The sequence below is a fragment of the Pichia kudriavzevii genome, chromosome 5 (assembly GCF_003054445.1).
Source record: "Pichia kudriavzevii chromosome 5, complete sequence".
Taxonomy (NCBI): domain Eukaryota; kingdom Fungi; phylum Ascomycota; class Pichiomycetes; order Pichiales; family Pichiaceae; genus Pichia; species Pichia kudriavzevii.
In genome coordinates, this window is record NC_042510.1 from 1,210,039 (window position 1) to 1,226,253 (window position 16,215).

At 40.7% G+C, this 16,215-nt stretch overlaps 6 protein-coding genes across 6 annotated transcripts; 3 read left to right on the top strand and 3 right to left on the bottom strand.

The window, feature by feature from the left end:
• Positions 1-163: 163 nt before the first annotated feature.
• On the top strand, positions 164-5,320 carry C5L36_0E05490 (uncharacterized protein; the record flags this gene model as incomplete). Its single annotated transcript, XM_029468110.1, has 1 exon — positions 164-5,320. One exon carries the CDS (start codon positions 164-166, stop codon positions 5,318-5,320), a length of 5,157 nt encoding a protein of 1,718 aa, XP_029323970.1.
• A 935-nt stretch (positions 5,321-6,255) lies between these two features.
• On the top strand, positions 6,256-10,716 carry C5L36_0E05500 (uncharacterized protein; the record flags this gene model as incomplete). The annotated part of the gene is made up of 1 exon (XM_029468111.1): positions 6,256-10,716. One exon carries the CDS (start codon positions 6,256-6,258, stop codon positions 10,714-10,716), a length of 4,461 nt encoding a protein of 1,486 aa, XP_029323971.1.
• A 94-nt stretch (positions 10,717-10,810) lies between these two features.
• Positions 10,811-11,401, bottom strand: C5L36_0E05510 (uncharacterized protein; the record flags this gene model as incomplete). Its single annotated transcript, XM_029468112.1, has 1 exon — positions 10,811-11,401. The coding sequence occupies one exon, from the start codon at positions 11,399-11,401 to the stop codon at positions 10,811-10,813; it is 591 nt and encodes a 196-aa protein (XP_029323972.1).
• Positions 11,402-11,613: 212 nt separating this feature from the next.
• On the bottom strand, positions 11,614-12,792 carry C5L36_0E05520 (uncharacterized protein; the record flags this gene model as incomplete). Its single annotated transcript, XM_029468113.1, has 1 exon — positions 11,614-12,792. The coding sequence occupies one exon, from the start codon at positions 12,790-12,792 to the stop codon at positions 11,614-11,616; it is 1,179 nt and encodes a 392-aa protein (XP_029323973.1).
• Positions 12,793-13,064: 272 nt separating this feature from the next.
• On the top strand, positions 13,065-13,988 carry C5L36_0E05530 (uncharacterized protein; the record flags this gene model as incomplete). The annotated part of the gene is made up of 1 exon (XM_029468114.1): positions 13,065-13,988. The coding sequence occupies one exon, from the start codon at positions 13,065-13,067 to the stop codon at positions 13,986-13,988; it is 924 nt and encodes a 307-aa protein (XP_029323974.1).
• An 87-nt stretch (positions 13,989-14,075) lies between these two features.
• C5L36_0E05540 (uncharacterized protein) lies at positions 14,076-14,645 on the bottom strand (the record flags this gene model as incomplete). Its single annotated transcript, XM_029468115.1, has 1 exon — positions 14,076-14,645. One exon carries the CDS (start codon positions 14,643-14,645, stop codon positions 14,076-14,078), a length of 570 nt encoding a protein of 189 aa, XP_029323975.1.
• Positions 14,646-16,215: the final 1,570 nt, after the last annotated feature.

A 16,215-nucleotide genomic window follows, 5' to 3' on the forward strand; every position in this document is an offset into this window, starting at 1 on the left:
AGTTCATAAAAGGTAATAGCAGAGAAGATGACACCTATCGTTAATAACAAACGGTCAAAATTGCTAAAACGCACGTGAAGCGAGGCTGATCATTCAACTTTACATACATACTGCTCCAAATATCTTAGTTGTCCTTGAGATAAACTTCACCAGCACACAAACCATGGATATTGAAACACAACAGGAGGATGAATGGGAAGTATTGAAGGCCATATATCCGGATTTGCTCACGGACAAAACTCCCAGTTCAAGTGCCTGGAATAAAAAACCCCTGCATAAATTTTCAGTTTTACTAAGTTCTGATCCATCTGAAGACAAAGTTTGTTCACTCCAACTGAATGTGGAATTTACGGCCACTTATCCACTATCACCACCAATTTATAGTTTTACCAATGCCCAGAATATACTGGCTTCTCAAATGAACAAAATTTCTGATATATGTAAAAAAATCATAAAAGATTATAAAGGACAACCAATTGTGTTCACGATGTGTAGTGAGATAATAGAATACTTGGGGGAAATAAAAGATCATATTAAGAATGGATCCCTTGAAGATGAACGCAAACAACGTATTCTACAAGAACAGATTGAACTTGAACGCAAGAATAAGCAGGAAGAAGAAACTTTAGCCGTCCAAAGAGAGAAGGAGCAAGAATTATTAGATGAAATGGTAGATATGGAATTGAAGCGGAGATACAAAGCATCAACAGATGACTTTGAAGATTTTACTGAACAACGAGAAAATTCTGTGCCCATGTCAAGTGGCCACTCAAACTCCTATTATGCTAATGACTTGGAGGATTCAGACCTAGTACCTTCAAATGATGAGTTGTTTAGTTTTGTTTTTGATAAGTCAATAGAAGCCCAGCTAGGATGGATAAGCTTTTCCTTTAAAGCAGTCACGGGTTTTGTTCCTATTGAACCTAACGGTTTATTGAAGGATGTGTCGAAACAATACATGGTGAAACCATACATAAAAAAGGGAACAGCGGCTTATGAGCAAATTGAGAAAATCATGAACGACGAAAGTCAGTTGGGAATAGGAAGAAAATACGGTAGGAATAAAAGAGGCTACGAGAAAGATCTACAGTATCTTCTGACGGAAGTTGAGTTGAACAATTCGTTCTGGCGAACAGGCCAAGGTAAAAAATGGATTTTAGCGTTGGAGAAAGAACTGAATGCAGTTTCAGCTTTGAGACAAGATGATGTGATTGCTTTCCATATACAGAAAAAGGAGATTTCAAGTAATGGTACTGAATCTCTGGAAAATTCGGCCGCTAAGAAAATAACCAAAAAGCATGGTCCGGAACGAGAAAAGTGTACCGTTTGGACCGTTAGAATCTTGTCCAAATACTCAGAGACATTGGGTGATTTGCTCCAGTCCATAACCTATGTTAACATTAATACGGCAAGAGAATGGACCATTCAATTATTAGAACACTTGGAAAACTTGCACAAACAGGGTTTTATCCACAGATGTATAACTCTAGATTCCATATCGATCAATTCGCCAAACTCCACCGAAACGCCAAGAGCAAACTTTTCAAGTATAGCATACGGGTATACGCTACTTGATATGCTTTACAATTATCCAAATGTTATTCCGCATTGCGAAACTTTACCGTTCACCACAAGCGGATGGATTGCACCTGAAAGGAAAAGTCCCAAGAACCCTGCTGTGTTTCTTAAACCTCAAAGAAAAACGGATGTTTGGGATTTAGGGGTAGTTGTTTTACAAATGATAGTTGGTACTGACGTAGTATACGAATTTGAAGATCCTGAAAACTTTTTGAGGGAATGTTCTCAGCTGGACGACTCATTCTATGAGTTCTTACGTGCAATTTTTGAATTCAAGACTAAAAAAAGGCCAGATCCTTTAGAGTTAATACCCATGAAATTTTTGAGACTGTCATCAAATGCTTCCCCGTTGGAAGCTCTTTTCACTCGATCTGATAACACTCTCCTAAGAGATACCAGTACAGGAAATGAATTATCAAATAGCAGTCCAGATTCACATGCATTATTGGCCACTCCAGTAAACAGGCGCCTGAAACGTGAGTCCTTTGGAATGTCTGCCTTTCAGCCTAAATTTTACTCCAGATATGCACAAGATTTTGAAGAGGTTGGGGTTTTAGGAAGGGGTGGTTTTGGTGAAGTTGTCAAGGCAAGAAATAGATTAGATGGTAGGTTATATGCCATTAAGAAAATCAGACACACTGAGGACAAATTGGCGAAGATTTTGAATGAAGTGATGTTATTGGCAAGGTTGAACCATCAATATGTAGTGAGATATTTTGCTGCGTGGTTGGAGGATGATCATGGGGAGGATAAAAGATCGAATGCCATTATCTCTTCGAGCGACGAATATGATTCCGAGGAAGAAAGTGAAAGTCAGGATCTTTCCTTCACTGGAAGGACGCTGAGTGATACCAGAACAAACAGCCAAGGCTTCAGTGATTTTATTTCTGGAAGTTACAACCAGTCACTTGAGTTTAACTTCAGTCGAAGTGAAGAAGAAGAGAGCGGTAGTGACCATTCTGTAAGTTATGACTGCGATATCAACGATGGATATAACGGTCATAGAAACGAACATGAAGATGGATGCAATGATGACGGAGATGATGATGTTTTTTACTTTGGTACTCCGGATTCAAGTGAAGCTAAACCAAAGGGCCTGTTGAAAGTGTCTAAACCCAAAATCAAAAAGAAATCCGTCTTATTCATCCAAATGGAATACTGTGAAAATAGAACTCTTGATGATTTGATTAGACAAGGGTTACCAAATGAGCCTGATAATTATTGGAGGCTCTTGAGGCAAATTTTGGAAGGTTTAATGCATATCCATGCACAGGGGATTATTCATAGAGACTTGAAGCCAGTCAATATTTTTATTGATGAAAATCAGAATGTTAAAATTGGTGACTTTGGTTTAGCTAAAAATGTCCATAATACGTCTTCTGTAAATTCGTCACCCTCAAAATTAGATCTGAACAGATCCGAAGAGTTGACATCTGAGGTTGGTACGGAACTCTATGTTGCAGTTGAAATAAAAAACGGTAATGGTACTTACAACGAGAAAGTTGATATGTACTCACTTGGTATTATATTTTTTGAAATGATATATCCTTTTAAGACCACAATGCAAAGAATCACTACAATCAATCACCTAAAACTACCAGCCATTGTTTTTCCAGAGGATTTTGACTCTGCCAGACTTTCTACAGAAAAAAAAATAATTAAACTGCTACTTGTTCACAATCCAGATTTGAGACCATCGGCGGAAAAGCTGCTAAGTAGTGGCTTAATTACTGTGGAACAACAAGATGATTTAATGAAAGAGGCCCTAAATGCACTAGTGGATCCGTCTTCTTCGTGGAATCACCAAGCTAGAAATATACTATTTACCCAGCCTTACAATTTTGCCAAAGATTCTCTATTCAAAGATGGGACAGTACTTCCAAGTACAAAAGATGTACTACTTCAAGACAAACTTACACAAGAACTAGAAAAGATTTTTAAAAAGCATGGTGCCGTGAATCTTAACGATACAAGTGGCAAGATATTCCCCAAAAATCCTATGTATGACTCTAATTATGCGTTATATCAAGTTTTAGACAGGTCTGGCACAGTCTTGCAATTACCGTATGATTTAACCTTACCTTTTGCCAGAATGCTGGGTGAAGAAGAAAAAACAAAAACTCCTAAAGTCTACAGAATTGATTGTGTGTACAGGTCAAATGTGAAAGATGAAAGCGCAGGTCCATTGAAATTCAGAGAAATAGATTTTGACATAGTCACAAATCCAAACGATCCTACGGAATATTTGCCTTTATACGATGCAGAATGTGTTCTAGTTGGCAGTGAAATTGTTGACATTTTCCCATTTTTGAAAGCAAGTAACGTCAAGATAATCTTGAATCATTGCGGTTTATTGGAAACAGTATTGGAACACTGCGGTATAGATAGTGCGCAAGTGTTTATTGTGGCACGTTTGCTAGCAGAGATTGGATTTACGAAGAAAATGGATGAAGTAAAGCACATTCTAAAACAAGAGCTAAATATATCAAATACAGTTCTGAATGAGTTAGACCAATTTAATTTTTCAATGAATCTAGCCAACTGTTCTATCAAGTTACACAAGTTAATGTTGGACAGTCCCTTGCTAACTCGTGTTGATACTGCACTGAATTATCTCAAGAAAGTAATAACATATCTTGAAATGTTTGGTGTTAACCTCAGTATCGAAATCAGTCCATTTAGTGGATATAACGCCCATTTTTACAAGAGTGGTATTATGTTTGCTATTGTCCACGATGACAAATTCAAATCAATTATTGGTGCAGGTGGTCGATATGGCGGCTTAGTCCAAACATTAGCTAGACGTAAATCGCCCAAGTCTTTACCAAATGCTGTTGGAATAAGAGTTGCATGGGATTTCCTTTTCAACACCACAAAGGGTTATCTGGAGATGTTTGAGCAAGAAAAATCATTGAAAGGTGGCAGGTTCAAGAAACCTAATTTTAAGACTAAAATTGATTGGAAAGTTCCAAGATGTGATATTTTACTTGGGGTGTTTACTAGCACGTTGTTGAAAGAGGTTGTTCCCTTCATATTGAGTAAGTTGTGGGATCTAGGGTTTAGCGCTGATGTTGTCAAAAAACAAAATGCAGAAGATATGATGATCGAAGCTAGAGAAAGCAATGTTAGGTTTGTTTTGTTTGTAAAAGCTCAAGCAGATTTAAAGTGTCTTCAGACGAAGAAGCCCAGTAGGTATAAACCACTACGGTTGCGGAACTTGGAGAGGAAAGTTGATATTGAACTTGATTTGTTCGAGTTAGAGCATTTTCTCAGAAGTGAATCTGTAGGTAGTACTGAGAACAACGCAGAATCTTCGCCCAGTACATGCCTATCAGCAAATGTCACCCTGCAACCACACATTAATACTCTAGAGGAAAACCATAAAATCATTGTTGTTCCGAATTTTGCTACAAATGCAAAGAAGAATAACAAAAAGGAGAAATGGGCTCTTGAGGCCACATACAAACAGGCTGCTTCTGATTTAATGGACCAAATGTCCAACGCCCCTGTTTTTGTCATTGATGCCAAGGAAGACGTACTTGACATGATTGCCATCACATCCGTGCAACAAGCAGATGAATGGAAGAGAAGAGTTGGTGGTGTTGCTAGGGATATGGCTAGAAGTTATGTTGCCAACATATACAATGCCTTGTCGAAAGAGTCTGCAAAGGGCGTCAAATGGGCCATTGTTTCCGGTGGGAGTAAGTGCGATAAAGTATGTGTTGTGGATCTACAGAGGTAGAAACAATGGTTTTGAAACATGTGCGTATGTATACCACAAATAGATACATGTATATGTGATTCGAGTAATAAACGATAAACCTAAAGAAATTCTACAACACCGTTAACCAAATGGTCGTTTCCCGTTTGATTAAGAAGACGGGATTTACTTCTAATTGGCCTAGCAAAACTAACCTGAAAACCAACAGACCTTTAGTGTTAGGATCAAGAGCAAAAATTAGCGGCTAATATAATTCAGGTTGTTTTTTTTTTTTTTCTGACTTCTTGCAACCCGTACAAAAGAAAACATAGGGAAACCCATGTCAAGTTTAAAATGTTTAGATTAGACCAAAGTTTACTGGAATTGGGAGGACCCGACAACCCATGTGCTCACAACTTCATTCGTCTCATAAAGAAAGTGAGATTTCTGTTTCCTCCAATTTCCAAAAGGGGCATGTAAACACAACTGGGTTTACCATAAAAAAAACGTGCACATTGTGTATCTGTTTTGCCAAGGATTATTATACTTCCAAATAAATATGTATTAGTAATACACCAATACAACAAAGCCTAATTTAAACAGGATTTCGGAGCTAGTGAATACAAGGACCTTTTTTGTCACTATTTGCAAAGCTGCTCTTATGACTAACGCCGAACTTTTCGCCATAACAATGGCTGAATTGGGTGCTCTAGGGTAGATTTTTCACATTATTTGCTTTTAGGCTCGGTTCAAACTCATAGAAAATCTTATCTCCGCCATTGTTTTGATGGAGAGAGAGAGAAAAAATGCATGTGGCTGTGCTGCAAGGGCTTCTTGTCTGTGGACAGGATGCAATTGTGGAAAGTTTATTTAATGAAGTTAGTCTCCCCCCCCCCCTTCCTTCCTTTCTCAAGCAATGATTTTATAGCCACCAGATAAATTATTTCAGATTTCTCTTGCAGACGCTAGTTTAACCAATGAGTTTAGATCACATTGATGTTGACGATGAAATGGGTGAATACCAAGGATTCACCCCGCAAGTTGAGGGAAGCATTAAAGAATTGTCTAGAGAGTTTTCTGAAAATGAACCCAACAGAGAGTTAATTAGAAAAATGACTACCTCCTATGTCCCCGATGTTGATGGTATTAATCCCTTTGAAACTGAAGATCCACGGCTAGATCCTAACAGTGATGAGTTTAGCTCCAAGTATTGGGTGAACAACCTGAAAAGGTTAGTTGAGAACAATCCGGACTTCTACAAACCAACAACGTTGGGGTTTGCCGCAAAAAACTTGGTTGCTCGTGGTGTTTCCTCAGATGCTGATTATCAGTCAAACTTTTTGAATTATCCATTCAAAATCTGCAGAGACTTATATATGGATACGATTCGTAAAAATGACAAGTCCCGATATTTTGAGATTTTGAAATCAATGGATGTTCTCATCAAGCCCGGTACATTGACGGTCGTCTTGGGTAGACCTGGTGCCGGGTGCTCCACTTTTTTGAAAACAGTTGCTGCACAAACTTATGGTTTCAAAGTTGACAAGAATTCAGTTATAAGCTACGATGGCTTGACACCTAACGATATAGTCAAACATTATAGAGGTGAGGTTATGTTTTCAGCTGAAACGGATAACCATTTCCCACACTTAACTGTTGGTCAAACTCTCGAATTTGCAGCCTTGATGAGAACCCCTCAAAATAGGTTTCCAGGTTCCAGTCGACGAAGCTACGCAAAACTAATAGCAGAGGTTTACATGGCCACATATGGTTTGTCTCACACGATTAACACAAAGGTTGGTGATAACTATATTAGGGGTGTTTCTGGTGGTGAGAGGAAAAGAGTTTCTATTGCAGAAGCATCAATATGTGGTGCTAGTATTGAATGTTGGGATAATGCTACACGAGGATTGGATGCCGCAACTGCGTTGGAATTCGTCCGGGCTTTAAAAACACAGGCTCATGTTTTGAACGGTACCCCATTGATAGCTATTTATCAATGTTCTCAAGATGCTTACGACTTATTTGATAACGTGCTATTGTTATATGAGGGTTATCAGATTTATTTTGGCTCTGCGGTTAATGCAAAGAAGTACTTTGAGACCATGGGCTATGAATGTCCGGAGCGCCAAACCACAGCAGATTTCTTAACTTCAATTACATCTAGTGCAGAAAGGGTTCCAAAGAAGGGTTTTGAGAACAAGGTTCCCAGAACTCCTTTAGAGTTTGCAACATATTGGAGGAATAGTGATGAGTATACTACGCTTGTGGGGGACATTGATGAGTACCTTAAAACGTGTCAGGAATTCAACACCAAAAATCAGTTTCATGATGCTCATGTTACCAAACAATCAAATCATACAACACCCAAATCATCTTTTCGTGTCTCCTATTGGATGCAGATAAAATACATATGTTTGAGAGACTATTGGAGAATACTTGGAGACCCTTCAATCATGCTATTTTCAGTTATTTCTAATATCATCATGGGATTGATTTTGTCTTCTCTATTTTACAACTTATCTGCAACAACCGGCACATTTTACTATCGCTCTGCTGCGATGTTTTTTGCAGTGTTGTTCAATGCATTTTCATCTTTGCTAGAGATTATGTCACTATTTGAAGCCAGACCAATTGTGGAGAAACATAAAACTTTTGCGCTATACCACCCATCAGCGGATGCTCTTGCATCCATTATCACACAAATTCCGGCAAAAATAGCAATATGTCTTGGTTTTAATATTATATTTTACTTTATGGTTCATTTCCGAAGAAATGCAGGCAGGTTCTTTTTTTACTTGTTGATCAACTTTACTACCACATTGGTAATGTCTCACATTTTTAGGTCTGTTGGTTCCATTTTCAAAACTTTAGCAGAGTCTATGCCGCCCGCCGCTGTCCTATTGACAGCCATGGTTATTTATACGGGATTCGCTCTCCCTATTCCGTCCATGCTTGGGTGGTCTAGGTGGATCAATTACATTGACCCAGTTGCATACGCATTTGAGGCTCTACTTACTAATGAGTTTTCAGGGCTTAGGTTTGCATGTTCGGATTATATTCCTGGCTATCCAAACTTAGATTTACAGTACCAGGTTTGCAGCGTAGTTAGTGCGTTACCGGGTTATGACTACATCAATGGAACAGATTACATGGAACAAAACTACCAGTATTCCAGTTCACACAGATGGAGGAATTTTGGAATCATTGTGGGCTTTGTCGTGTTCTTTTTAGGCGTTTATATAGGGTTGGTGGAAATCAATAAAGGTGCCATGCAAAAGGGTGAAATCATTCTATTTCAACAATCAAAGTTACGGAAATTGAGAAAGCAAGGCAGTAAGCTGAGCGGCAGTAATGACATTGAGGCTGCCACATCGATTGAAAAACGGGAATCCACCAGTGAAGATAGTGTAAGTGGTGAAGCTGATGTTAGTGATCTTGATGTTGGCACTGATATCTTCCATTGGAGAGATGTATGCTATGAAATTCAGATCAAATCAGAAACACGGAGAATCTTAAACCATGTTGATGGATGGGTGAAACCTGGTACTCTAACAGCTTTGATGGGTGCGTCGGGAGCAGGTAAAACCACATTGTTAGATGTATTGGCAAACAGAGTCACCATGGGAATTGTTTCTGGTTCTATGTTTGTTAATGGTAGATTGAGAGACCAGTCATTTCAAAGATCCACCGGATATGTTCAACAACAGGACTTGCATTTGGAAACATCGACTGTTCGAGAAGCTTTGAGGTTCTCTGCATATTTGAGACAGTCTCGGGATATAAGTAAAGAAGAAAAGGATAGATATATCGAAAGTGTCATTGGCATTTTAGAAATGCAGTCGTATGCAGATGCTGTGGTTGGTGTTGCCGGTGAAGGATTGAATGTTGAGCAACGGAAGAGACTAACCATTGGCGTTGAGTTAGCTGCCAAACCTAAACTATTGTTATTTTTGGACGAGCCGACTTCAGGTTTAGATTCTCAAACCGCATGGTCAATTTGTCAATTGATGAGGAAATTAGCTGATCATGGACAGGCCATTTTATGTACAATCCACCAGCCGTCGGCAATATTGTTGAAAGAATTTGATCGGTTGTTGTTCCTTGCTAAGGGAGGACGTACTGTTTATTTTGGTGATTTGGGTCAAAACTGTCAAACACTAATTAACTATTTTGAAAGCCATGGCGCCGAAAAATGTCCACCGGAGGCTAATCCGGCAGAGTGGATGTTAAGCGTCATTGGTGCAGCTCCAGGGTCGCATGCCAAGCAGGACTATTTTCAGGTTTGGATGACCTCCCGTGAGAGAGAAGCAGTGGTGAGTGAACTAGAAGAGATGGAGAAAGAATTGTTAAAGAAGGAGGTTGACACATCACCCGAAAAGAAACGTAGCTTTGCTTCCTCGTATGCAACACAATACAAGTATGTTACACTTCGAGTTATACAGCAGTATTGGCGAACTCCAAAATATATTTGGTCTAAGTTATATCTCGGTACACTCAACTCCATATTCAGTGGATTCTCTTTCTTTAAAGCCGGTACTTCACTACAGGGATTACAAAACCAAATGTTATCTGTGTTTATGCTTTCGGTTATGGTGAATACATTGATTCAACAGATGCTACCATTGTACATGAAACAAAGGTCAGTTTATGAGTCAAGAGAAAGGCCATCTAAAACGTTCACCTGGTGGATTTTCTTAGCTTCTCAAATGACAGCAGAATTTCCGTGGAATCTTTTGTGTGGTACAATATCATATTTTTGCTGGTATTATCCAATTGGATTCTATGAGAATGCAAGTGAAACCAACACTGTCCATGAAAGAGGTGCACTAGCTTGGTTGCTACTTATAGGATTATTCAACTATGCCTCATCATTAGGATTGATGTGTATTGCGGGCATTGAAAACGAACAAAATGGGGCTAATTTGGCTAACTTGCTATTTATCATGTGTTTGAATTTCTGTGGTACATTGAAGTACCCAACTGGATTTTGGTCTTTTATGTATTGGTTCAACCCCTTTACATATTGGGTTTCCTCGTTGGTTTCTACCGGTGTTGGCAATGCCAAGGTAATTTGTGAACCCAAAGAAATTGTATATGTCAGACCGGTACCGGGGAAGAGTTGCGAGGAGTTTTTGTCCGAAAGGATATCTCAAGCTGGCGGGTATTTGGCTGGTAGTAGGGATGGTCTATGTGGGTTCTGCACAACCTCAAACACAAATTCCTTCTTGGAAGGAATCCATGCACATTATGGCACCAAATGGAGAGACTGGGGAATATTCAGCTGTTTTATTGCCTTCAATTTGATGCTTATGTTTTTATTTTATTGGTTAGCACGTGTTCCGAAAAAGAGTGACCGTGTTCAAGACTCTTCAAAATTAAAGAGTGATGAAACAAAAGTGTATAGTCAAGAGGAAAAAGCCTGGAGGAGCAACTAGCTGCTATATCGTAAACCATTAAGGATAATGAAAAGTGCACATTCATATATGTATATGTATGTATGTCTTATATAGGTATACCTTGATTTAGTGTTTAATTTCCAGTAGAGTTTCCACTTGCATCGGGATCCCTCCCTGTTCTTTGGCCACTGGACATGCCGATACCTGGTACAGGCATAGTCAATGGAGGATCCGATAATCTAATCTCACCACGCCCAAGTGGGCATGTCCAGTCTACAGGGACGTAAGTTTCAGTGATTGCACGTTTGTACATATATGTCTTGCGCTTCTCTTCAACTTCTCGGCGACATAGTGGACATGATACGTTGTTTTTCAGCCATTCACGTATGCAAGAGTTCCCAAAAATGTGATTGCAAGGTAGCCTGACTGCGTAATGGTCAGCGTTTGGATCACAGAAGTCAGCAGTTGTAACATAAGTGGCTGTCTCCACCACCGGAAAGAAAATTGGCGGATCCGTCGTTTCATAGCCTTCTATCCCCGAAGGTGCCAAATCTGTCGATTTAGTGTATTGGTCGTAACATATAGAACAGGTGTTGTCTATATTCTCAAGTTCCACATCGGAAAGCCTGTGCAGATTTTCTAAGATGGATTTGGACGCTCTCTTTTTCCCAGTGAGAGACTCCAGTATACTCTCCAATCCGTCTAGCCCGTTCATATCGTCCATTATTAGTGGCAAATCAGATAAATCCAAAGAATGGATAGCCAAGACATGAGAAAATTTCAGAGTGAAAGGAAAAATACGCACTTTGAAGGATTACCATATTATAGAAAGGACGGATATATATATATATATATATATATATAAATGTAGTTGTAGATATTCAAGAACAAACTATAATGAACCTAGTATTTATTATGATTTCTACTATTATGGAGTTATAGGTACTCGTTTCTTATCTGGGTGGCCATTTGACGTTCGCTCAGAGGGAGAACAGCGATTTGCTGTGGAGTCAGTTGTAGAACTTGGGCGATTAAACTCGATTCTTGCGGTGTGAGGAGCCTGAGTTTGGCTATTGTTTGAGGCGGGAAGGTAGCCCATTCTTGTGGTATATCTGCGTTTGATGTAGCCGTGGCAGGGTCTGCGATCCCCATCAATAGCAAAGCTTGGGCAGCAGCCACAGCTAACTTTGGGTTCGCATTAAGAATCGAAGCTGCCTCTGCATACGTCTGTGGTGTTGGGTTAGGGGTGGATAGCAAGAGCTTGAGCTTTGCTAAAAGTTCAATCAAAACACCGGGCGGGATTGTAGATAAAGTCTTTGAAATTGGGTCTTGGTTCGGTAGAAGTGCAGTTTGCATTGACGGCGTTGGAGCGGGGAGATAAGATGAAGCATTTATTGGTTGTGGAGGTTGTTGCTGTTGCTGTTGCTGTTGTTTCGATGGTTGCAGAGGCAATGGAAGTGAAGGTATTGGTTGCTGTGGAAGTATCGGTTGTTGTTGTTGTTGTTGTTGTTGTTGCTGCTGCTGCTGCTGCTGTTGCTGTATATGCTGGTGTTGGGCGTTCTGTAACTGTTGTACGTTATTCTTGGCGTTGAACTGCGATATCAAAGACGATATTTGTCGTAGGTCCATACCATTGGCTATCATTTGAGAGGCCATTGCTTTAATATCTGGGTTGTCTCGTATTGAACGTTTCAATAAACGAATGTGCGATCTGTCGTCAACAATCTGCAAGTCCATGTCGTCGTCTATATCACCGACATTTTCAGGCACCTTCTGCATCTCTGGCGGTAGTATGACATTTGACGGCAACAACAACCGGTTCAACTTAAGAACCGGTTTGTTCAAATGTTGGGAATTCCTTAATCCTTCCTTCGACAACTCGATTCTCAGTTTCTTGCGGCCTTCGATTCTCACCTTGCTCAAGATCGAGAGTGCGTTCAAGGCGTCCAAGGGAGTGAGGTACTCCACAAAGCAGAACCCCTTATTCTTCGAAGCGTTGTCCATCATGCATCGGACATCAACAACTGGTCCTGAGCCACAAACAACACTCTGGATGACATCAACGTCCCAATTATACGGGATTGCCCCTACATATAGCACACAGGATGAAGACATTGCTGCTGGTTTTCTCGTTGGTGTCGAACGGACCTGGCTCTCCTTATTCTGGCTTGTGTCTCCTTTAACACTTGCAACTCTTTCCAACTGAATAGAAAGAAAAATCAAATTTTTCTGTAAACTGAAAAAAAATTTTTTTTTCCAGTTTTCATGCACTGGAAATTTGGAAAAACTGAGACAAATATACAAGTGAAGCACAACAAGGGGGGATTGTATAATGGCGAGTTAACAGTTGAGCTGCGTATCCTCTCCCGCTTCTTATACAATTGAATATGTCTATGTCTGTATCTGAGATAAAAACAGCCGTAAAGAGTCTCGATGCTGCTTTGGAAAGTAAATCGACCGACGATGTTCTGGCTATCTTGCACCAGCTCGACAACGAAGTCAACGCCACAGAATCCTTATTGAGAGAAACCAAGGTAGGTGTCCACGTGAACAAGGCACGTACTTACGAAGATAGCCGGGTGGTGTCCCTGGTTAAGAAGATAGTGAAGAAGTGGAAAGATGTGGTATCTATGGAGAAGAAGGAAAAGCGGAAACCCGGTCAAGCCAAGGCAGCATTGGTGCAATCTGGAACACCAACGGCAGCAATGGCATCAACAACGCCAGCGGGTGACGCCACCAATACACACTTGCCGAACACTGTCTCCAAGACGAAGCCCGTCAACAGAACTCCAACAACGGATGGTGTCAAAATTGAAATCTATCCTGATACGACTCGTAATCGTTCTATAGCGGCATTATACACAGCATTGGCGGTTGATAGCGATTTGTCGTCGGAACTGATACTGGAGAGATCTATCTCCATTGAAAAAGAGATATTCGGCACTAATGGTGTTGGCGATTCATATCGTACCAAGTTACGTTCACTAATACTGAACATCAAGAACAAACAAAATAGCTCATTACGTGAGCAGATTCTCAATGGATCGCTTCTACCAAAGAGGTTGGTATCCATGACAAGTGCCGAGTTGGCGCCAGCGGCGTTGAAGGAAGAGATGCAACGTATGAAAGAAAGAAACTTGTTTCATGCCCAGGGTGCCGTTGAAAAAAGGGCAATCACAGACCGGTTTGTTTGTGGTAAATGCAAGAAGCGTGAAGTGTCATACTATCAAATGCAAACACGTTCTGCCGATGAACCTCTAACGACTTTCTGTACCTGTGAAAACTGTGGAAATAGATGGAAGTTCTGTTGAAAACATTGTTAGTAGGAAGGAAAAAAAAAAAATTTCACTTAAAGTTTACATGTATATATACACAGGAGCAACACTTAAGAATTGAATTCAAACATATGTCTTGATAGCATCGACTACTTTATCAAGAGTTTCGGATTCTATGGTCAGCCGTTCTTTTGGTGTGAATTTACTCAGCACGTAATTGGCTACAACGCCTGGCGTTTGACGGTCTCCTGAATAGTTTCTTCCGATACCAATCTGGAAGGAGACATAATCTTTGCCTATTGGAGAGCTGGCTTGAATAGATCTCAATCCATTGTGTCCACGGTGTGATCTTCCAGGGCTTCTTACTTTGATTTTCCCCACATCGACATCCAATTCATCGTGTAGTATAATTACTGTATCCTCAATTTCCTTCTTAGTACGTGATTTCCAGATTTTATAAAAGGGATTCAAGCTCTTCCCGGACTCGTTCATGTATCCAGGTACACGGTAGAACGTTACTCTGGTGTCATCGATCTCAGTCTCGTGGGTGTTGAAGGAGCTCGTTCGATTTGGTTGTGCTCCTAACCGTGTGCAAACCAGCTTCAGCATTAGATGGCCCACACTGTGTCTGGTACCATCATACGCAGGAGGATTCCCCAGCGAGAGGACTAAGAGCCGTTTTGGAAGACTCATCTGGTCAAGGATAGTGAGATGGCAAACAGTTCGATCTAGGAGGACAAAGAGGCAGAGTATAGTCAACCTACATCAAAATGTTGAATGTATTAAAAAGGCGCTGTGTTTTTCCCTCTTCGGCTTTAAGACGATTTCATGTATTGACTTTCAGGCCGGCACATTACTTGTGAATGATGTGTACGTCGAGAGCATTACATTGAGGTGGGTAGAACGATGGCCATCCATTTAAGAGTCTGATAACTGGAAATGAAAACCACATCAAGAAATAAGGGTCTCATTAACAGTCAATAGTAAGTAGGTTTGGAATGTTGCCAGGCAGGCCGGAAAACGCAAACAGGACATTGAAGGAGACGTACTTTGCATAGGGGGAAGAAGCCATCCCCATAGACAACTTTATTGGAACGGTCTGATCAAGAGTGCATCGCCTCCAGGGGTGCATCCCGCTACATGGAGAATGGTGTTCAGATGGTTACATGTTCTGAGTGGCTTATAGGTACAAACATGCTGCTGTGGACCACGGTGATGGACTTGCCTTGTCTTTCCTTCTGCAGCTAAAGCACATCTCCATATACAACGGTAGTGGAGCTCTTTGGAGGACGTGTCTATAGTTTGTGTGAGGTTTTCAAGGATGGGCCCGTCCAGCTGCAAACATCTCAAAGTGTACCATCACCAAGAGCAGGGAAAACGGGAGGCGTCATTGTACGTCCATTCCTCATACTGGAGTCACGTAGCCATGGTTGCAGAGACCTCGTACTGTGAAGACCTTGTACCATGAAGATAAACACAACAATAGGGTGGATTTCCAGTATGCAAATGCGGGAAATGTCTGTTGCGGTAACCAAAACAGGGAAAACCAATTTCAGATAAGCCGTTGAAACTTTTGCCCTCAAGGGAAATGTTGAATATCTTCCATGGCCAAATAAGAGGAGTTGTTAATGGAGGTATCTTTTGTTGACATTTGAGCCACCCAACAAGAAGAGATCCTCTTATAACGACAGCCATGTCCAACCCGCTAATGCAGGCAAAGATGTTTGCCGACGACCTGCTCTCGGAATACAACCCGTCCAAGCTCTCCATCGTGGAGTCTTTCTTTATCAAGTTTCTATTGGCTGCGGCCATTGTCATGGTGGCGTTTGCGTATTTCGACTCAACCAGCTCTCTCAATAAGACTGGCGTCTCTGCAGGGCAGGGGGAGAAGCAGGGGGAGGGTAGCAACGGAGACACAGCACCAGCCGAGACGGAGGGCGTTACGGTTGCGTCTGGTGTCCAAAGAGGCACAGGACATAGTAGGAAAGTGTGAAGCCTGATCAAGCATGAACTAGATGTTCTTCATACTGGCTAGAAACAGAGAGATTGTCCCGTTTTTATCCTGATATATATGACAAAGTATACAATATAATATCCACTACGGAAGAGAAGCCATTCCTGTAAATAAAGAGAAGAAGAAGAAGGGGAAAGTACAAGGCGAAACTTTGAACGAAGAAGATGGAGAAAAGGAGAAAAGGGGAAAAGCCTAGACTCTGTTGCCCTGTTTGCCAATGTCAACCAAATTAATTGTAAGCGTTTATTA